At 37.3% G+C, this 17,583-nt stretch overlaps 1 protein-coding gene across 1 annotated transcript; it reads left to right on the forward strand.

The window, feature by feature from the left end:
- The first annotated feature begins 661 nt into the window (after positions 1 to 661).
- On the forward strand, positions 662 to 17,196 carry LOC117989561 (uncharacterized). The gene is made up of 5 exons (XM_069503931.1): positions 662 to 754; positions 15,294 to 15,411; positions 15,820 to 16,005; positions 16,450 to 16,585; positions 17,081 to 17,196. The coding sequence occupies exons 1-5, from the start codon at positions 717 to 719 to the stop codon at positions 17,194 to 17,196; spliced, it is 594 nt and encodes a 197-aa protein (XP_069360032.1). The 5' UTR covers positions 662 to 716.
- The last annotated feature ends 387 nt before the right edge of the window (positions 17,197 to 17,583 follow it).

The following is a 17,583-nucleotide window of genomic DNA, read 5'->3' on the forward strand; positions in this document are numbered from 1 at the left end:
TAGTACAATGGGGCCATGAAAAAATGTGAAAACAAAAAAAAAACCGACTTCAATAACCACAAACACTAAAAAGTAGAAAATAATTTAATTTATTACCCAATATAATATGTATACAAGTGTTATTGTAGTTCTATAGTAATATTTTTTGGACTCGGTGCCAATGAGGTGCCAATGCGGAGTCACAAAACAATATGAAGAGTAGATAGACGGTTCATGCAGCTGATTGGCACCGGCTTCAAGAAATATTACTATAGAACTACAATAACTCTTGTAAACATAATATATTGGGTACCTAATAAACTAAATTATTTTCTACTTTGTAGTGTTTGTGGTTATTAAAGTCGGTTTTTTTTTAATTTTTTTATCATCTTCAATGGATTTATCCCGGCCCGTGACGTAAGGCATTAGGTAGATGACCCCCATGTTGAAAAATCTATTATTTGTTTGGTAAATCCAAAAACCTTCTGGATGACAATATTGGTAATATAGTTATATAGATATTATAATACAAATGCCTATATTATGGTGATATGGTTCTCCCACCGGAAGCTTTCGCTAGATTACTGAATTTAGAATAAAAAATGATAATAAAATCAGTAGGTTCATTTATATATCCGTTTCAAATTTAGCATTGTTTTCAGTTTCGTGACAAAGTTAGAGTAAAGCTTACGCTCTTGTAAATTAAAAAAAATAACTTCTTCTCTACTCTTTACAAAATGACTGATTTGCAACAAGACGCAGTGGAAACAAAAAGGTCAGTTTTTGGAGTTGATACCTGAATCTGTAGCAGTGATAACCTAGTGGTTAGGACATCCGCCTTCTAATCGTAAGTCGGGGGTTCGATCCCGGTCACGCACCTCTAACTTTTCGGAGTTACGTTAGTTCTTAAGTAAGCAATTAAATATCACTTGCTGTAACCACATTAACGGTGAAGGAAAACATCGTGAGGAAACCTGCATGCCTGAGAGTTCTCCATAATGTTCTCAAAGGTGTGTGAAGTCTACCAATCCGCACTTGGCCAGCGTGGTAGATTATGGCTAAAACTTCTCAATCTGAGAGGAGACCCGTGCTGCTGTAGTGAGCCAGCGATGAGTTGCGCATGATGATGATGATGATGAGCTGAGGTGCATGGTTTCGGGGTGTCCTCCCGGGGGCGAAACGATTGGGTTTTTGTCAATAAATTCTCAGGAACAGCCCAGAGTTGGGAAGTTGGTGATGACAATATCCGCATGACGTATTGACGACCTCCCTGGAGGTGTGATAAGCACTGTGCTCTTATTATTTATTACCAGCTGATGCCCGCGACGTAGTCCGCGTGGAATTAAGTTTTTAAAAATCCCGTGGGAACTCTTTAATTTTCCGGGATAAAAAGTAGCCTATGTCCTTCCCCGGGATGCAACCTATCTCTGTACCAAATGTCGTCAAAATCGGTCGAACGGTTGAGCCGTGAAAAGCTAGCAGACAGACAGACAGACAGACAGACTCACTTTCGCATTTATAATATTATGTAGTATGGATTGTTGCGTACTAAAATATTAATAACTAGCTGATCCCCGCGGCTTCGCCCGCGTAGATTTAGGTTTTTAAAGATCCCGTATAGCCTATGTCACTCAGGAATAATGTAGCTTTCTACTGGTGAAAGAATTTTTAAAATCGGTTCAGTAGTTCTAAAGATTACCCCCTACAAACAAACTTAACGACATTACCTATATTATATCGATATTTTTTGGCACTTCCGATATCCCTAGGCTAGAGTCCACCAATTAGTGCGGATTAGCAGACTTCACACATCTTTGAAAACATCGTGGAGAACTCTCACGTATGCAGGTTTCCTCGCGATAGTTTTTTTTCGCCTAGCAAGTATTATTTATTTAGTAAGAAGTGCGTGCCCGGGATCGAACCCCCGACCTCCCAAGAGGCCGCTTAAGCACTAGACTATCATCCTATAGAATAATAACTAAGTGAGTAGTTATTGTAATAAATCTACCAGTTGTAAGTAGCCGAGGATGAGGCAGCCAGTCCTCAGCGGCACGCAGAAGCAGCAATTATCAAATTCAATCATGATTGATCTGCAATAAGAAGTTTTTTTAATAGAAAGTAGGTCTGTAGGTAGGTACAGTAGAAACTCTATTATCCGGCCCTCGGTTATACGGATTCGCGATTATCCGGACTACCAACCGAAAATTGTTCGGTCAAGTGCGAATCAGACTCGCGCACCGAGGGTTCTATACTCGGGTATTTTTCCGCCATTTTGTACAATAAACCAAAAACTATTATGCATAAAAATAAATAAAAATCTGTTTTAGAATGTACAGGCAAAGCCCTTTCATAATGATATCCCACTTGGTATAGATATCTTACTTTGAAAATTGTAAATACTATTTATAGTGAACTACATAAGTAATATGCACAAACCCCGCTTTTCTTCATAAATTCGATTATCCGGATTTTCGATCATCCGAATCCCTAACGACAACAATTAGTCCGGTTAATCGAGTTTCCACTGTATAGCTATTTATTACGCGTCAGGTCGAGATGACAGTCGGGGCGGGAACGCTACGCAAATCCGAACAGCCCAACGAGCGGACGTTGACGACTTGACGAGCGGGTGTGCGGGACACCCTCCCCCCGCCTCATAGCCCGGTTGCCATCTCGACCTGTCGCGTATTATAGTTATCGTAGAATTTGCTTAGAATAAAATAATAATAATATAAAATTATTTTATGTACTTACAAGATAATTATTACACTAGGTAGGTAAGTAGGTGGTACCTAATGATTAGGATTGCATGTATTGATTAGAGTAATTTTACAAATTACCTATTATAATTATGGTAGACTAGCTGATCCCCGCGGCTTCGCCCGCGTAGATTTAGGTTTTTAAAGATCCCGTATAGCCTATGTCACTCAGGAATAATGTAGCTTTCTACTGGTGAAAGAATTTTTAAAATCGGTTCAGTAGTTCTAAAAATTACCCCCTACAAACAAACTTAACGACATTACCTCTTTATATAATACAACGTTTTTGAGCCTATTCAGTACAAACAAACAAACAAACAAACAAACAAACAAAGTTTTCCTCTTTATAATATTAGTGTAGACAACGGGCCGTGCAGCAGAAATCGTAATATTTTAATTTCGCCATAACTTCAAAACCAAACGTCCAATTTTAATCATTCAAAGACCAAATATTATCTCCATAAACTGTTCTTAGTGATGAAATCATTTATTTTGATAAGGATTAATAGCATGAGTAAAATAAACGCGTTTAAATGTAGTCCAAAAAAAATTCAAGATTTTTAAATAAAAAAATGGTTGCTGTGCCTCACTCGACATAGATGGGTATAGTGTGTCGCGGACTTTTTTGTAGATATTTATAAGATCTACAATTAATTAGAACATTTTATGGTTCTATCTTTTATAGTTTAGGCAGCGTACGCAAAATAAGTAACTTTTCTGGTTGATTTTTTACACCTTGTGTCCGAAAAACCCAAATATCTTACGGAACCCTATTTTTTTCCAAAATAAAATATAGCCTATGTTACTCGTGGATAATGTAGCTTTCGAATGGTGAAAGAATTTTTAAAATCGGTCCAGTAGTTTTTGAGCCTATTCAGTACAAACAAACAAACAAACAAACAAACAAACAAACAAAGTTTTCCTCTTTATAATATTAGTGTAGAAAACGCCGTGCAGCAGAAATCGTAATATTTTATTTTAATTTCGCCATAACTTCAAAACCAAACGTCCAATTTTAATCATTCAAAGACCAAATATTATCTCCATAAACTGTTCTTAGTGATGAAATCATTTATTTTGATAAGGATTAATAGCATGAGTAAAATAAACGCGTTTAAATGTAGTCCAAAAAAAATTCAAGATTTTTAAATAAAAAAATGGTTGCTGTGCCTCACTCGACATAGATGGGTATAGTGTGTCGCGGACTTTTTTGTAGATATTTATAAGATCTACAATTAATTGGAACATTTTATGGTTCTATCTTTTATAGTTTAGGCAGCGTACGCAAAATAAGTAACTTTTCTGGTTGATTTTTTACACCTTGTGTCCGAAAAACCCAAATATCTTACGGAACCCTATTTTTTTCCAAAATAAAATATAGCCTATGTTACTCGTGGATAATGTAGCTTTCGAATGGTGAAAGAATTTTTAAAATCGGTCCAGTAGTTTTTGAGCCTATTCAGTACAAACAAACAAACAAACAAACAAACAAACAAACAAACAAAGTTTTCCTCTTTATAATATTAGTGTAGATAGTGTAGATGTGGATACCATAAAACTACACTTAAGAATAATGATTAGAAATACCGACTTCCAAAACCACTACAAAGTAAAAAATAACTTTTGTTAACCGACTTCAAAAAAAGGAGGAGGTTCTCAATTCGTCGGAATCTTTTTTTTTTTCTTTTTTTTTTTTTTTTTTTTTATGTATGTTCCCCGATAACTCGAAAACGCCTAGACCGATTTTGAAAATTATTTTTTTATTTGAAAGGGTATACTTCAAAGTTGGTCCCATTTCAATTTGGTGAAGATCTGATGAACATCTTCGAAGATAGATACTGGAACTCCTCAACGGATAAGAGTAAATTGCTCGCGATCAGTGTAATAGCTTAGTAAACAGTAGACTTTTAACCAGTCATAGCATAATTCCATGGGGCCACTAAAAATTGTGAAATAAAAAAAATTTACAAAAAAAATAAAAACCGACTTCGTTACACAAACACTAAAAATTGAAAAATAATTTAATTTATTACCGAATATATTATGTATACAAGAGTTAATATAGTTCCATAATAATATTTTTTGAGGTCGGTGCCAATGAGGTGCCATTGTGGAGTCCCATAAAAATATGAAGTCTAGACGATTCGCGCAGCTAAAGCTAATTGGCACCGGCACCAAAAAGTATTATTATGGAACTATATTAACTCTTGTATACATAATATATTCGGTAATAAATTAAGTTATTTTTCAATTTTTAGTGTTTGTGTAACGAAGTCGGTTTTTATTTTTTTTGTTTCTAGTTTCTACACGTGTATGTATGTTGCAGTCAGGCGAGCTTCACGCTTTAATTTCTAGTTTATTTTATTATGCTCGCCCGACTTCATACATACCTACATACACGTGTAGAAACAAAAGTTATTTTTTACTTTGTAGTGGTTTTGGAAGTCAGTTTTATTAATATTTTCTTTTTATTTTAAGCTTTTTAGTGTTAGTAGTTATTGCTTGGTACCTAAAATATCAATTCTCCGACAAAACTTTCGAAATCCACACGGCTTAGGAGTTCCTTGCACCTTGCAGCGTCAGGATTGAAGAGTTGGGACTTGGAATTCAATAACAAAGTCTATGCTCGGCATTTGCAATATTATTTCACCAGGAACAGCTTCTGAATCCCTAGAGTTTCAAATAATTTCAAATAATTTCAAATAATTTATTTCAAATAACTTAAGTTTACAGTAGCTGTAGGAGGTTGGAGCCTTCTTTTAGGAGTAGGCGAACTACTCCTGTGTCAGAAGACACCGCTCTTCCTTAACAATATTTTCATCAGCGATATCAAGCAAACGTGTGTGAGTTAGTAAGTGTATGGATAGATAGTGGTGGTGAAGTGTATGTGTGTATTTGTGTGTGTGCGTGTGTGCGCGTGTGTGTGTGTGTGTGTGCGTGTGTGTGTGTGCGCGCGTGGTCTATGCTTATATTATGTGAGTATTAAACAAAATAGTCAAATAAACCTAGTAAGTACTACAATAGTTGTTATATGGTACGTATCAAAAGCGATTCCACTTCATCATAGCTTAGTGATAACAGATACTGTTTCAAAATTTCTTTGCAAGCATTGAATTTTAGTGGATATGATTTAAGCTTCCTGTTAATCACGTTATATAGATAACTTGATTGTATGGAATATTGATTCCGAGCAAAAGCAGTTCTGGTTCGAGATGTTATTGCTACAATAAATCTATTTCTTTTATTGGAAGGTGAAAAAGGTAAAGATTTGTGCTTCCTTAAGACTATGCTTAAAACGTATAGCTTTCTGACCGTAAGTAAGCCCGAGTCAGAGTAGAGCTGAGTAGTAGAAAACATATAAGGTTTAAAGAGCATAACTTTTAAAAGAGAGCGTTGGGCTCTCTCTAGCTCAAGAAGCTTTGTTTTGGCTGCTCCGCCCCAGACAGTTATGCAGTAAGATATAATGGATTGTACAAGAGTTAGATATACAGTGGTCAAAATATTTTTGGAAGCTATATGTCTAAGGTTTTTAAAAATCCATATTAATTTCCTTATTCTATTTGAGACTAAATCTATATGTGAGTACCACGTCATACGATAATCTAGCATCACACCAAGGTACTTGATAGTGGAAACTTTTTTTAAAACCGGACAGTTACAGTCTACATTATTGTCCAATTGTGCACATGTATGGATCTTTATTTTAAAATTAGAGACTGGTTGGGAACGTTCACATATGGTAAAACACATATAATTTGTTTTTTCTGTATTCAGGGTTAAGAGATTCAAGTTAAGCCACTTAGCAATTTTCATGAGCCCTTGTTCGGTATGATTACAAACATCTTCCCAAGAATTACCGGTGAATACAATATCTACAATATTAATTCACTATAAACACTCCCTGAATCTTGATAGCTTAGGCGGGCAGTAACCCTGCAGCATCAGGATTGAGATGCTGGATCCAGAAACTTTATGGGACCACCACAGAAACAACCCCTATTGAATAAAAAAAATTGCAAATCAGTCCAGAAACCTCGAAAAAATTCGTTTACATACATAAAAAAAAATCATAGTACATAATGTAGAAAGAAACTTTATCTTGTTTTATTTAATTATCTTTCAGTATTGAGGCAGAGAAACCAACAAAAACCTTCGTACAAAAGGACAAGTTCGTTTTCAACCAATGCTGTTTCTGCGTACCACTTAGGACTGGATGTCTCATACTCGCCTATTTATACCTGGTAAGATATTAATATAGAGAAGCTGCAATAGTCTAGTGGTTATGACATCCGCCTTCTAATCGGAAGTCGGTGGTTCGATCCCGGGCACGCACCTCTAACTTTTCGGAGTTCTGTGCGTTTTAAGTAGGAAATTAAATACTTACTTATAGCACAAGTAAAGGAATAAATTCAAAAAACTTGAATTTGTGATTACCTCACAAAAAAATTAAAATGTGTTCATGAACAAATACTTAATTAGTTTTTTCAGTAGTGTATAATTGGGCATTCTAGATCATTAAAGCATGTTTCGTTTCACTTCGTTTCACTTCGTTCCACTTCGTTCACGAAACATGCTTTAGTGATCTAGCAATGCCCAATTATAGCTTTTGCATTTCGTTCATTCGAAACATGATTTAGTGATTTTCAGTTCGGTTGCTATCTGGTTTTGTCTTGAGTCGATTTCGATCTGTTTCAGAAAGTGAATAAACATATTCATAAACAATATTTGTATGTTCACGTTACGATCGAAGCGACTCGCGTACGCCAGCAAGCAGTTTGAGCGCTAGGCGACGCGGCGCTCGTGAATCCATTAATCGAATCCACGATACGTGAATACATTATCATTGGCAGAAAGCGAGCTCTCCATCAACAAATAAAGTGTTATGTTATGCACGCTTTTATCACAACTTACGATGAGGAAAACATCGTGAGGAAACCCGCATGCTTGGATGATTATTATCTGACATGTGTTTACCCACCAACCACACTGAGCCAGCGCGGTGGATTCAGGCTCAAATCCCTATCGCTATCTGAGAGGAGGTCATTTTCCAGCAAAGGGAGTTTAAAAGGCTGTTACTTACCGTGGTAGCGAGCTCATCTCTGGGAAGGAAAAGGCGTTCTTCTGAAAAACATTAACATTGAAACACCTATTTTATATAGGTAAAGTAACATATCCAAGTTAAATTGCGAAATATTTCTTGCTAATCGGTATATTGCTGACTGAAATACGATGCATCATGTTTACTTCATTTTTGTACCTAATGTCTACCAAGTGTTTTCTGCAAATAGTAATCAATACAGGGTGTAATTTAGTTGGTTCCTCATTACTTCTTTTGATACTAAATTAACAGTAAATTAATAGATAGACGTTTATTGTATAGTTTATTTATTATTTTGGTATTACGCTTTTATTCTCCAAATAGTAATACAGAAAGTTTGTTTTTAACCCAAGCTGATTATAATAATAGTAAGTTACCGTAGTTACTCGAATAGGAATCGGAACTAGAACCCCATGCATTTCCGCATAGTATAGGTATAGACGAATTGAATAAGATCCTACTTATAATATTATAAATGTGAAAGTGTGGATGTTTGGATGTTTGTTACTCAATCACGCAAAAACAGCTAAACGGATTTGGATGAAATTTTAAATGAAGATAGATTATACCCTGGATTAACACATAGACTACATTTTATTTCGGAAAATTAAAGGGTTCCTGCGGGAATGAAAAAACTTAATCAACGCGGACGAAGTCGTAGGCATCATCTAGTATAATCAGATATAGGTACCTATTAGTAATTTTATAACTGAAAGCTATTAGATTACATCCTGTACCTTTGTGAAGTGCAAGACAAGCATTTCGTTGAATTGTAAGTTTGAGTCTAAACGATAACTTGGGTTCCGTGTATATAAATGAACATAAATATATTCAATACAAATACTACTTATAGCCGCAGACATAATCAAGGAAAATATAATTTTATGTAGGTACCTACTACTACCTATGTCATCATCATCATCATCATGATCAACCCATCACCGGCTCACTACAGAGCACGGGTCTCCTCTCAGAGTGAGAAGGGTTTTGACCATAGTCTATCACGCTGGCCACATGCGGATTGGTAGACTTCACACACCTTTGAGAATATTATGGAGAACTCTCAGGCATGCAGGTTTCTTCACGATATTTTCCTTCACCGTTAAAGCAAGTGATATTTAATTACTTAAAATGCTCATAACTCCGAAAAGTTAGAGGTGCGTGCTCGGGATCAAACCCCAAACCTCCAATTAGAAGGCGGACGTCCAAACCACTAGGCTATCACATCGATCCTACCTTGGTAAGCTTTAAATCGGAAACCTATCTTAGTAAGCTTTAAATCGGGAACGAGGTGGAAGTTAGGTTCCATGGCAAAAAAATGTGTGGTTTCGCTTTTAATTCTCTTTTACACTTCTATATAATAGTGCAAGAGAGAGTACCTACCCTATGTTAGCTCGACTCCCTGAAATAAGGTATCTACAAGGTGTAACCAGAACGCCAGCAAGAACTTAGCGTTATTGTTATACCTACTACCTAAACACAATCCAATACCAATAACCATTTGTCTCATTTTGTAGTTTTAGTGATTTAGTATTTTTCAAACCCGCATTGTATAGCGTACAAAACTCGGGTCAATGCTCCCGCCTACGACGCGACATTGACTCCGAGGGTTCTTTGTGTGGTATGGTATCAGTAATCATCAGTACTATCACCTGTCTTCGTTTTTGATAGCGTTCTGGTTACACTCTGTATAGGTTGTATATTCCTTACTCAGAGGGACCATATGCACCTCCTTTCATTCCTATTGATAAAAACTCTTGCTTTGTTTCAGGTCAGCTCTGTCGTGACCGGAATTTTTTCTATTTATGGAATAGTTGGCATCGTGCGCATCATTCCACACATCCCGGGGGAATACCGCCATTTCGTCGTTACAGCTCTGGTGTTAAACGGTATAAACTTGGTTTTAAACATCATTGCAATGCCATTTAACATACTTCTCCTCATTGGACTGCATAAGGTAAGTTTCTTTAAATTATATAAACATACTAGAAGTGCAGTTAAATATTAATCACGACGCGAATAGGCTTATCGAGAGTTTTTACCTTTTATAATAACCTATCTGCAATATTAACTTGGTAAGGGCACAATAATTGTACGCATTGAGGGTCAAACCTCTGTGGTTTTTTACAATGCGTGCTACCGCAATATAGTATAGTATTATGTGTAACTTTCTCTTGTACCTATGTTAATAATAAATTAAAAAAAAAATGTTATTGCAACCTCAATCAAAAATGGCGACCTAAACACAAAACGCATTTATTAGTCGATCGAGTCTTGCGTCTGAACGAGACTAGCCCAAAACTCATCAACCACCCGTATTTATACCATCGATTCGAGATGGCCTTTTCGCAAAACATCACGTGACTTCGTTCAAAATACAAATGCGATAACAATTACTAAGTAGGTTCCGTACGTCCAAATGAAAAACCCTTGAAGGACCTCTCGTGTGTCTGTGTGACTGTCATAGCCAATTCTCCGAATTTACTAGGAGTACTGGACCAATTAAAATTAAAGGTAGGTACATAATACAGTGCACGACAGGTCGAGATGGCAATCGGGGTATGAGGCAGGGGGACGCCCCGCAAACCCGTACGCCGTGGTACACGACCCGTGGTCTCTAAAAGACCTACCTACCTGCCAAATGCCATGATTCTAGGTCAACGGGAAAGATAGGTTTTCTTGAAAGATCACGACAGACAGACATAATAATGATAATCATTTACTTATTTTGCTCAGATATGGTAGGTACATGGAGTCTTAAAAATTAGGTAATCAGTCACATATCCTGCCAGGCATGGCGTGCAAAATTAATTTAACCCAGCATCTCAATGTCATCATGTCAAAGTTATTAATAATTCAAATGTCTATTTCTATGCATTATTTATTAAAATGACAGATAACAAAGTGATCATCTTAGGCTTCCTTTTTTCCTTTTGATGTACGGAACCCTACAAAAGATGTGTAAAATAATGTTTCCCAGCTCCTGACTTGATATCTATATAATTTTTGTGTATTTTCAGGAGAGACGAATCTACGTGAAACTCTATGTCATATTTCAGTCGATTAACCTTTTAATAGGTGTGCTTCTGAATATTGTTACAATTTCACTGGGGGAATCTCAGCTCTGGACCATTGTTATAGTCTTCGTTGGTATTGGTAAGTTTAGTCATAATGTTAATATGAGAAATAAAAACCGCCCAAGTGCGAGTCAGGCTCGCGCACCAAGGGTACCGTACTACAGTCGTATTTTTTTCGACATTTTGCACGACAATTCAAAAGCTATGATGCATAAAAATAAATAAAAATCTGTTTTAGAATGCACAGGTAACTTTTCATATGATATCCCACTTGATGGTGCAAGCGATTTTTGACCTTATTGACATATGTCAGGGAACAACATTTTAGCAATCTATGAAATACCCTACCTGCCAAATTTCAAAGTCAACGGGCAGTACCCTGTAGGTTTCTCTAGAACAGACCGACAGACACGTCACCCCAACCTGTCACGGACCGGTCTATACCCCTACTCTAGAACATTATTGGTCTCGAAGGTTGTTAGCTAATATGTTAATCAAATGTGTTCATTCCAGTGTTCAACACGTATTTTATTCTGGTGATGAGGATGTCAGTACGTGAAGATGGGTGAAGCCAACAGCCTGCCTGGACAACTACATCGTGACGGTCAATCGTAGAAACATCATAAGCTTAAACATAATGTTATTTCAGATCAGACCTTACAGTAATTAGTTACCTTATATTATAACTAGCTTATTCCCGCGACTTTGTACGCGTGGACTGCACCAAATTGGGTATTTGACTACATCAAAAATAAATTATTTCTCAGTGATTATTAAATAGAGGATCTTCCAAAATACGTAAAATCCACGTCCTTTGTTGGTTTTAAGTGTAATAACCATTTTAAATTATCGATTAACTAAAAAAACCGGCCAAGTGCGAGTCAGGCTCGCGCAATGAGGGTTCCGTACTTCAGTCGTATTTTTTCGACATTTTGCAGGATAATTCAAAAATTATGATACATAAAAATAAATAAAAATCTGTTTTAGAATGCACAGGTATGCAATGCATGACCTTTAATATGATACCCCACTTGATATAATTATCGTACTTAGAAAATTGAAAATACTAATTATTAGTTCATGACCACAATTTAATTTTTTTTGTGTGATCTAACCCTAAATTCACGGTTTTCAGATTTTTCCCCAAATGTCAGCTATAAGATCTACCTACCTGCTAAATTTCATGATTCTAGGTCAACGGGAAGTACCCTGTAGGTTTCTTGACAGACAGACAGACAGACAGACAGACAGACAACAAAGTGATCCTATAAGGGTTCCGTTTTTCCTTTTGAGGTACGGAACCCTAAAAAGCACGTCAAATGATTGTGACGTCATACACCGGTATTCCATAGAATCTCGCATACCTACTAAGCGCCCGTTTTGACGTTTGATAAAAAAGTTACTGATTTGACTAGTTGTCAAATACCGTATTCCTGTTTCACCCCTTTAGGGATTGATTTTCAAAAAAAAAAATCAAATAGAGCGGATGCCTCCGTAATAATCATAAAAAATATTCGTAAAAGGGATTGAATAGCGTTTTTTAAAAATAAATATTTTTATTATCAACATTGCATGTATTTTATTTCTTTAATTATTTATTACTAGATGATGCCCGCGACTTCGCGTGAATTGACATTTTCAAGAATCCCGTGAGAACTAACATTTTTCCGGGGTAAAAGTAGCCTTTATCCCTTCCTCGGGATGCAAGCTATCTCTGTACCTACTTAAATCGATTTATGTATCGTTAAAATCGATTTAGCGGATGGGCCGTGAAAAGCTAGCAGACAGACAGACAAACACACTTTCGCATTTATAATATTAGTATGGATTATTGTTTCTGAAAAATCTACATAACGCTTCCGGGTTGTCTGCTGACGCCAGGGTATATTTCTTTATGCACTCTTGTGCAAGAGATACCTATACCCATCCCTGATGAGCAAACAGAATACTGGGCATGAGAACCAGCAGGTTTGACTGCTGCCATAAAAACCGGAGACCGCCGCCGCTGTGTTTGGGAATTTTGAACCAGAGTTCAAAATTCCTCAGTGCTTACCAGTCTTCGAACAGCGCATGTTGCCAGTGATGACATGGATCCGAGACATGGTAGCTAACTATGGAGCTGCAAAGAAAGCTCTGAGTCACTCAGCAGGCGATGGAGTTTGGAGATGTTTGGAGTTTCTCTACGTGAACAAATCAGAAATGACGAGATCTATAAGAGAACTAGAGTAACTGATATAGATCAAAGGGTTGCAAAGCTGAAGTGGTAATGGGTAGGGCACATAGTTAAAAAAAACCGGCCAAATAAGAGTCAGGCTCGCGCAATGAGGGTTCCGTACTACAGTCTTATTTTTTCGACATTTTGCACGATAATTCAAAAACTATGATACATAAAAATAAATAAAAATCTGTTTTAGAATATACAGGTAAAGACCTTTCATATGATACCCCACTTGATAACTAATCTCATTTCGAAAGTTGAAAATACTAATTATTAGTTCATGACTACAATTTAATTTTTTTTTGTGTAATCTAACCCTAAATTCACGGTTTTCAGATTTTTACCCAAATGTCAGCTATAAGATCTACCTACCTGCCAAATTTCATGATTCTAGGTCAACGGGAAGTACCCTGTAGGTTTCTTGACAGACAGACAGACAGACAACAAAGTGATCATATAAGGGTTCCGTTTTTCCTTTTGAGGTACGGAAACCTAAAACCGATAGATTTCCCAAGGTGCTCGAATGATGACCTCGTACTGCACAAGCACAGGATCGGAAGGCTCGGGACTAGGCAAACAGACGACATTTGAGGTACCCAAGAAAAGGAAATGTCAATGTTTCTGATGCTCAGAACTGCTGTGTCAAGCCAGATAGGAGGTAACTCACTCAGAATAACCTTATTAAGTTGGAGTTACCTAATACAGTGACTTAAAGTAAGATTCGTTCCAGAAATTTATTTTGTCAAGTCAAGGTCACAGTTCAGAGGGCCTAGACAAACGGCATTCGATTCAGGTTCTCAATAGCTATGATGATGTCTTGAAAAGATGCGGCAATGTAGACTTGATGATCGTCAGGTAAAGGTGATAGGAACATGATAGGTCAGTAGTCGGTACCACTATTAATATGAATAGCGAAAAGAAGAGGGGTTAGGACACGGCCTTGCGGCACACCAGCAGTGATTGGGCTTTAAAAGGACATGCATTTATAAATTTTATAAGTTTTATAATTCCCCATTTTATAATAGAATAGAATAGATTTATTTGTTGATCCAACACATAATAAATTTTGACGAATTAGTTACGAATACTAAGATAAGTAGGTAAGTTAGGTCAGTAGCTATGAAACTAACAAGTTAAGAAGCAATGAAGACAATAAACATCTCTCTTCTAGAAGTGCTTATTAATTTAGAAACGAGGAAGCGAATCGCCATTAGTAAAAATTTTGTAACACCCAACAGTAGTAGGTACTACATATATACTAGCTATATAGTTCTAATCAAATTTAAAAAAATTAATGAAGTTAAACTTTTGTTTGGTGAATATTCGATGATAATAATATGATGATTGAAGCTTCCGGCACATTGCTTAATATAGATAATGATAATAAAATCAGTATTATTCGCTTCAAATGTAACATAATCTTCAGTTTTATGACCAAGTTTGAGTAAAGCTTACGCCCCTCTAAAATTAAATAAAAAAAAGTGTAAAATGACTGATTTGCAACAAGGTGCAGTGGAATCAAAAAGGTCAGTTTTTGGAGTAGATGAGAGTTCTAAAAAGAACCTAAGTACAGTCAAAATTTCATGTTTCTAACTCCAGTGGCCTAGCTTAGGCTGTGCGTTGATAGATCAGTCAGTAGTCTGGACTACTATTTTCACAATATGTATAGATTTGCCAGAATATTCTCCAAGTAGGACAGAATACTTCACAAAAATATCATCATCATCAACCCATCGCAGGCTCATACAGAGCACGGGTCTCCTCTCAGTGTAAGAACTTCTTACATTGAAAGGAGACCCTCTCAGTGTAAGATGACTAATAAGTGTTTTGGCCATAGTCTACCACGTTAGCCAAGTGCGGATTGGCAGACTTCACACATCTTTGAGACCATTATGGAGAACTCTCAGACATGCAAGTTTCCTCACGGTGACTCCGAAAAGTTAAAGGTGCGTGCCCGGAATTGAACCCCCGACTCCGATAAGGAGGCGGATGTCCTAGCGGCTATCACAGCTACGTAGGACCTAAGCACCTTTAACTTCAGGAAACCTGCATGCCTGATAGTTCTCCATCTCCATAATGTTCGATCGCTGATTTTAAACAGGGAACTTGTTATTTTGTATAGTAGAGAGGTATCAGTTTTAAAACTTTAAATTATCTTTCAGTATTGAGGCTGAGAAACCAACAAAAACCCTCGAACGAAAGAACAAGATCGTCTTCAACCAATGCTGTTTCTGCGTACCACTGAGGACTGGATGTCTCATCCTCGCCTATTTATTCCTGGTAAGATACCTATTAATTAATAGGTGACGGAAGTGAGTGGAAAAAGACATGTTGCACCAACACCACATAGCGTGGGATAAGGACAGGACGAAGAAAAAGATACCTATTACTTACCTGTCTTCTGACCGAATTTCAGTAAGGGCTGCCAATCTCAACGAAAGCTATCCAACCGCGTCGCAATAGCATTTTTTAGGCGTCAGTGGGGCACGCGACGCGAGGGAGTGGAACACACCAGCCCGCGCGCTACATCGCACCCCACGTACACCACCTGCATTAGTATGAGTGCTACATCAGTACACAGTACACGTGCGAGCTTGCACTCGGATCGTAGGTCAGACGCGGCTATTTAACTGCCGGGAACTATATCTACATTGCACCGCTAGTTTGATAATAACTCTTTTGTTCCAGGTTGGCACTATTGTGATAGCAATCTTTACTATTCACGCATTAGTTGGCCTCGTGGCCTGGATGTTACACGCTTCGGCAGGAGTCAATCATATCCTCACAATATTTCTGGTGCTAAACGCTGTAACCTTGGTTCTAGCTGTTATTGCTATACCATTTAGCATACTTCTCCTAGTTGGGCTGCATAAGGTAAGTTTTGGAAGTAAAAAATTCTTTGGTAGCTTAGCGTACTATCGATCGGGAGTGATATCTAAATAATATATAAAAGGAAAAGGTGACTGTTTGACTGACTGACTGACTGATCTATCAACGCACAGCTCAAACTACTGGACGGATCGGGCTGAGCATGGAGATAGCTATTATGACTTAGGCATCCTCTAAGAAACGATTTTTAAAAATTCAACCCCTAACGGGGGGAAAATAGGGGTTTCAAATGTGTGTAGTTCACGCAGACGAAGTGATCCTATTTTCCTTTTGAATTACGGAACCCTAAAAATACATATACAATTCCTAAATTAACTCTGCCGGGAATTGAATCCGGTACCTCCCACTTATAACACCACAGCACTATTACCACTGCGCCAGGAAGATTGTCTTATGTCTCTCTTAAATATAATTATTGTATATTTTCAGGAGCGACGCAGCTTCGTGAAAAACTTCATCATATTTCAGTTGGCCAATATTATATTAACTCTACTTCAGAATATTGTCACATTTAGTTTGGGGTACATGAACATTGTGGGAATTGTTATAGCCCTGGCTGGTCTTGGTAAGTTTATGCAATGAACCAAAAACTTAATTTGCTATAATCCGCTCAAATAGGTCGAATCTGTATGATGCAACATGCAGCATGCGTAATGCACCGCCCGCCCTCCCACTGCTAACCATGCAGGAAAAGCAGCCACTCGGCAAGCAATACGCACCACCACCACGCAGCACCACACATGCAGCAGCATGCTGCATGTTGCATCATACAGATTCGATCTGTTTCTGCGGATTACAGCAAATTAAGTCTTTGGTTCATTGCATATCATGGACTTCCGCAAAGTAACGCCTGCTTCTATACAACATTGGTAAGTTTAGTTGCGATCAATTCGATCGATTGCTACCAATCCGTACATGGCCAGCGTGGTAAACTATGGCCAAAACCCTTCTCAGTCTGAGAGGGGACCCGTGCTCTGAAGTGAGCCGGCGATGGGTTGATCATGATGATGATTATTATAATTATAATAAGCTAAACAAATAATTGTTGTTTTAATTTCAGTGTTCAACATCTATTTTATCCTGATGATGACGAGCCATTACGTGAAGATGGGTGAAGCTGCCAACAAGCTGCCTGGAATCTTGTACCGTCATGGCCATGAAGTAGACACACCATAAGTCAAACTTATTTACAACCGAGTGTAATAAGCTACCTACTTAACTATAGGCTATAGAGATAAGTTTTTGATAATAAAGAAAATAATTGAAATTGTACTTTTTTTAATTTTACATACCTAATACCTTTTTAGGGTTCCGTACCTCAAAAGGAAAAACGGAACCCTTATAGAATCACTTTGTTGTCTGTCTGTCTGTCAAGAAACCTACAGGGTACTTCCCGTTGACCCAGAATCATGAAATTTGGCAGGTAGGTAGATCTTATAGCTGACATTCTGGGGAAAAATCTGAAAACCGTGAATTTAGGGTTAGATCACACAAAAAAATTAAATTGTGGTCATGAACTAATAATTAGTGTTTTCAACCTTCTAAGTGAGTGACTATATCAAG

The sequence above is a fragment of the Maniola hyperantus genome, chromosome 16 (genome assembly GCF_902806685.2).
Source record: "Maniola hyperantus chromosome 16, iAphHyp1.2, whole genome shotgun sequence".
NCBI classification, from domain to species: Eukaryota; Metazoa; Arthropoda; class Insecta; order Lepidoptera; family Nymphalidae; genus Maniola; species Maniola hyperantus.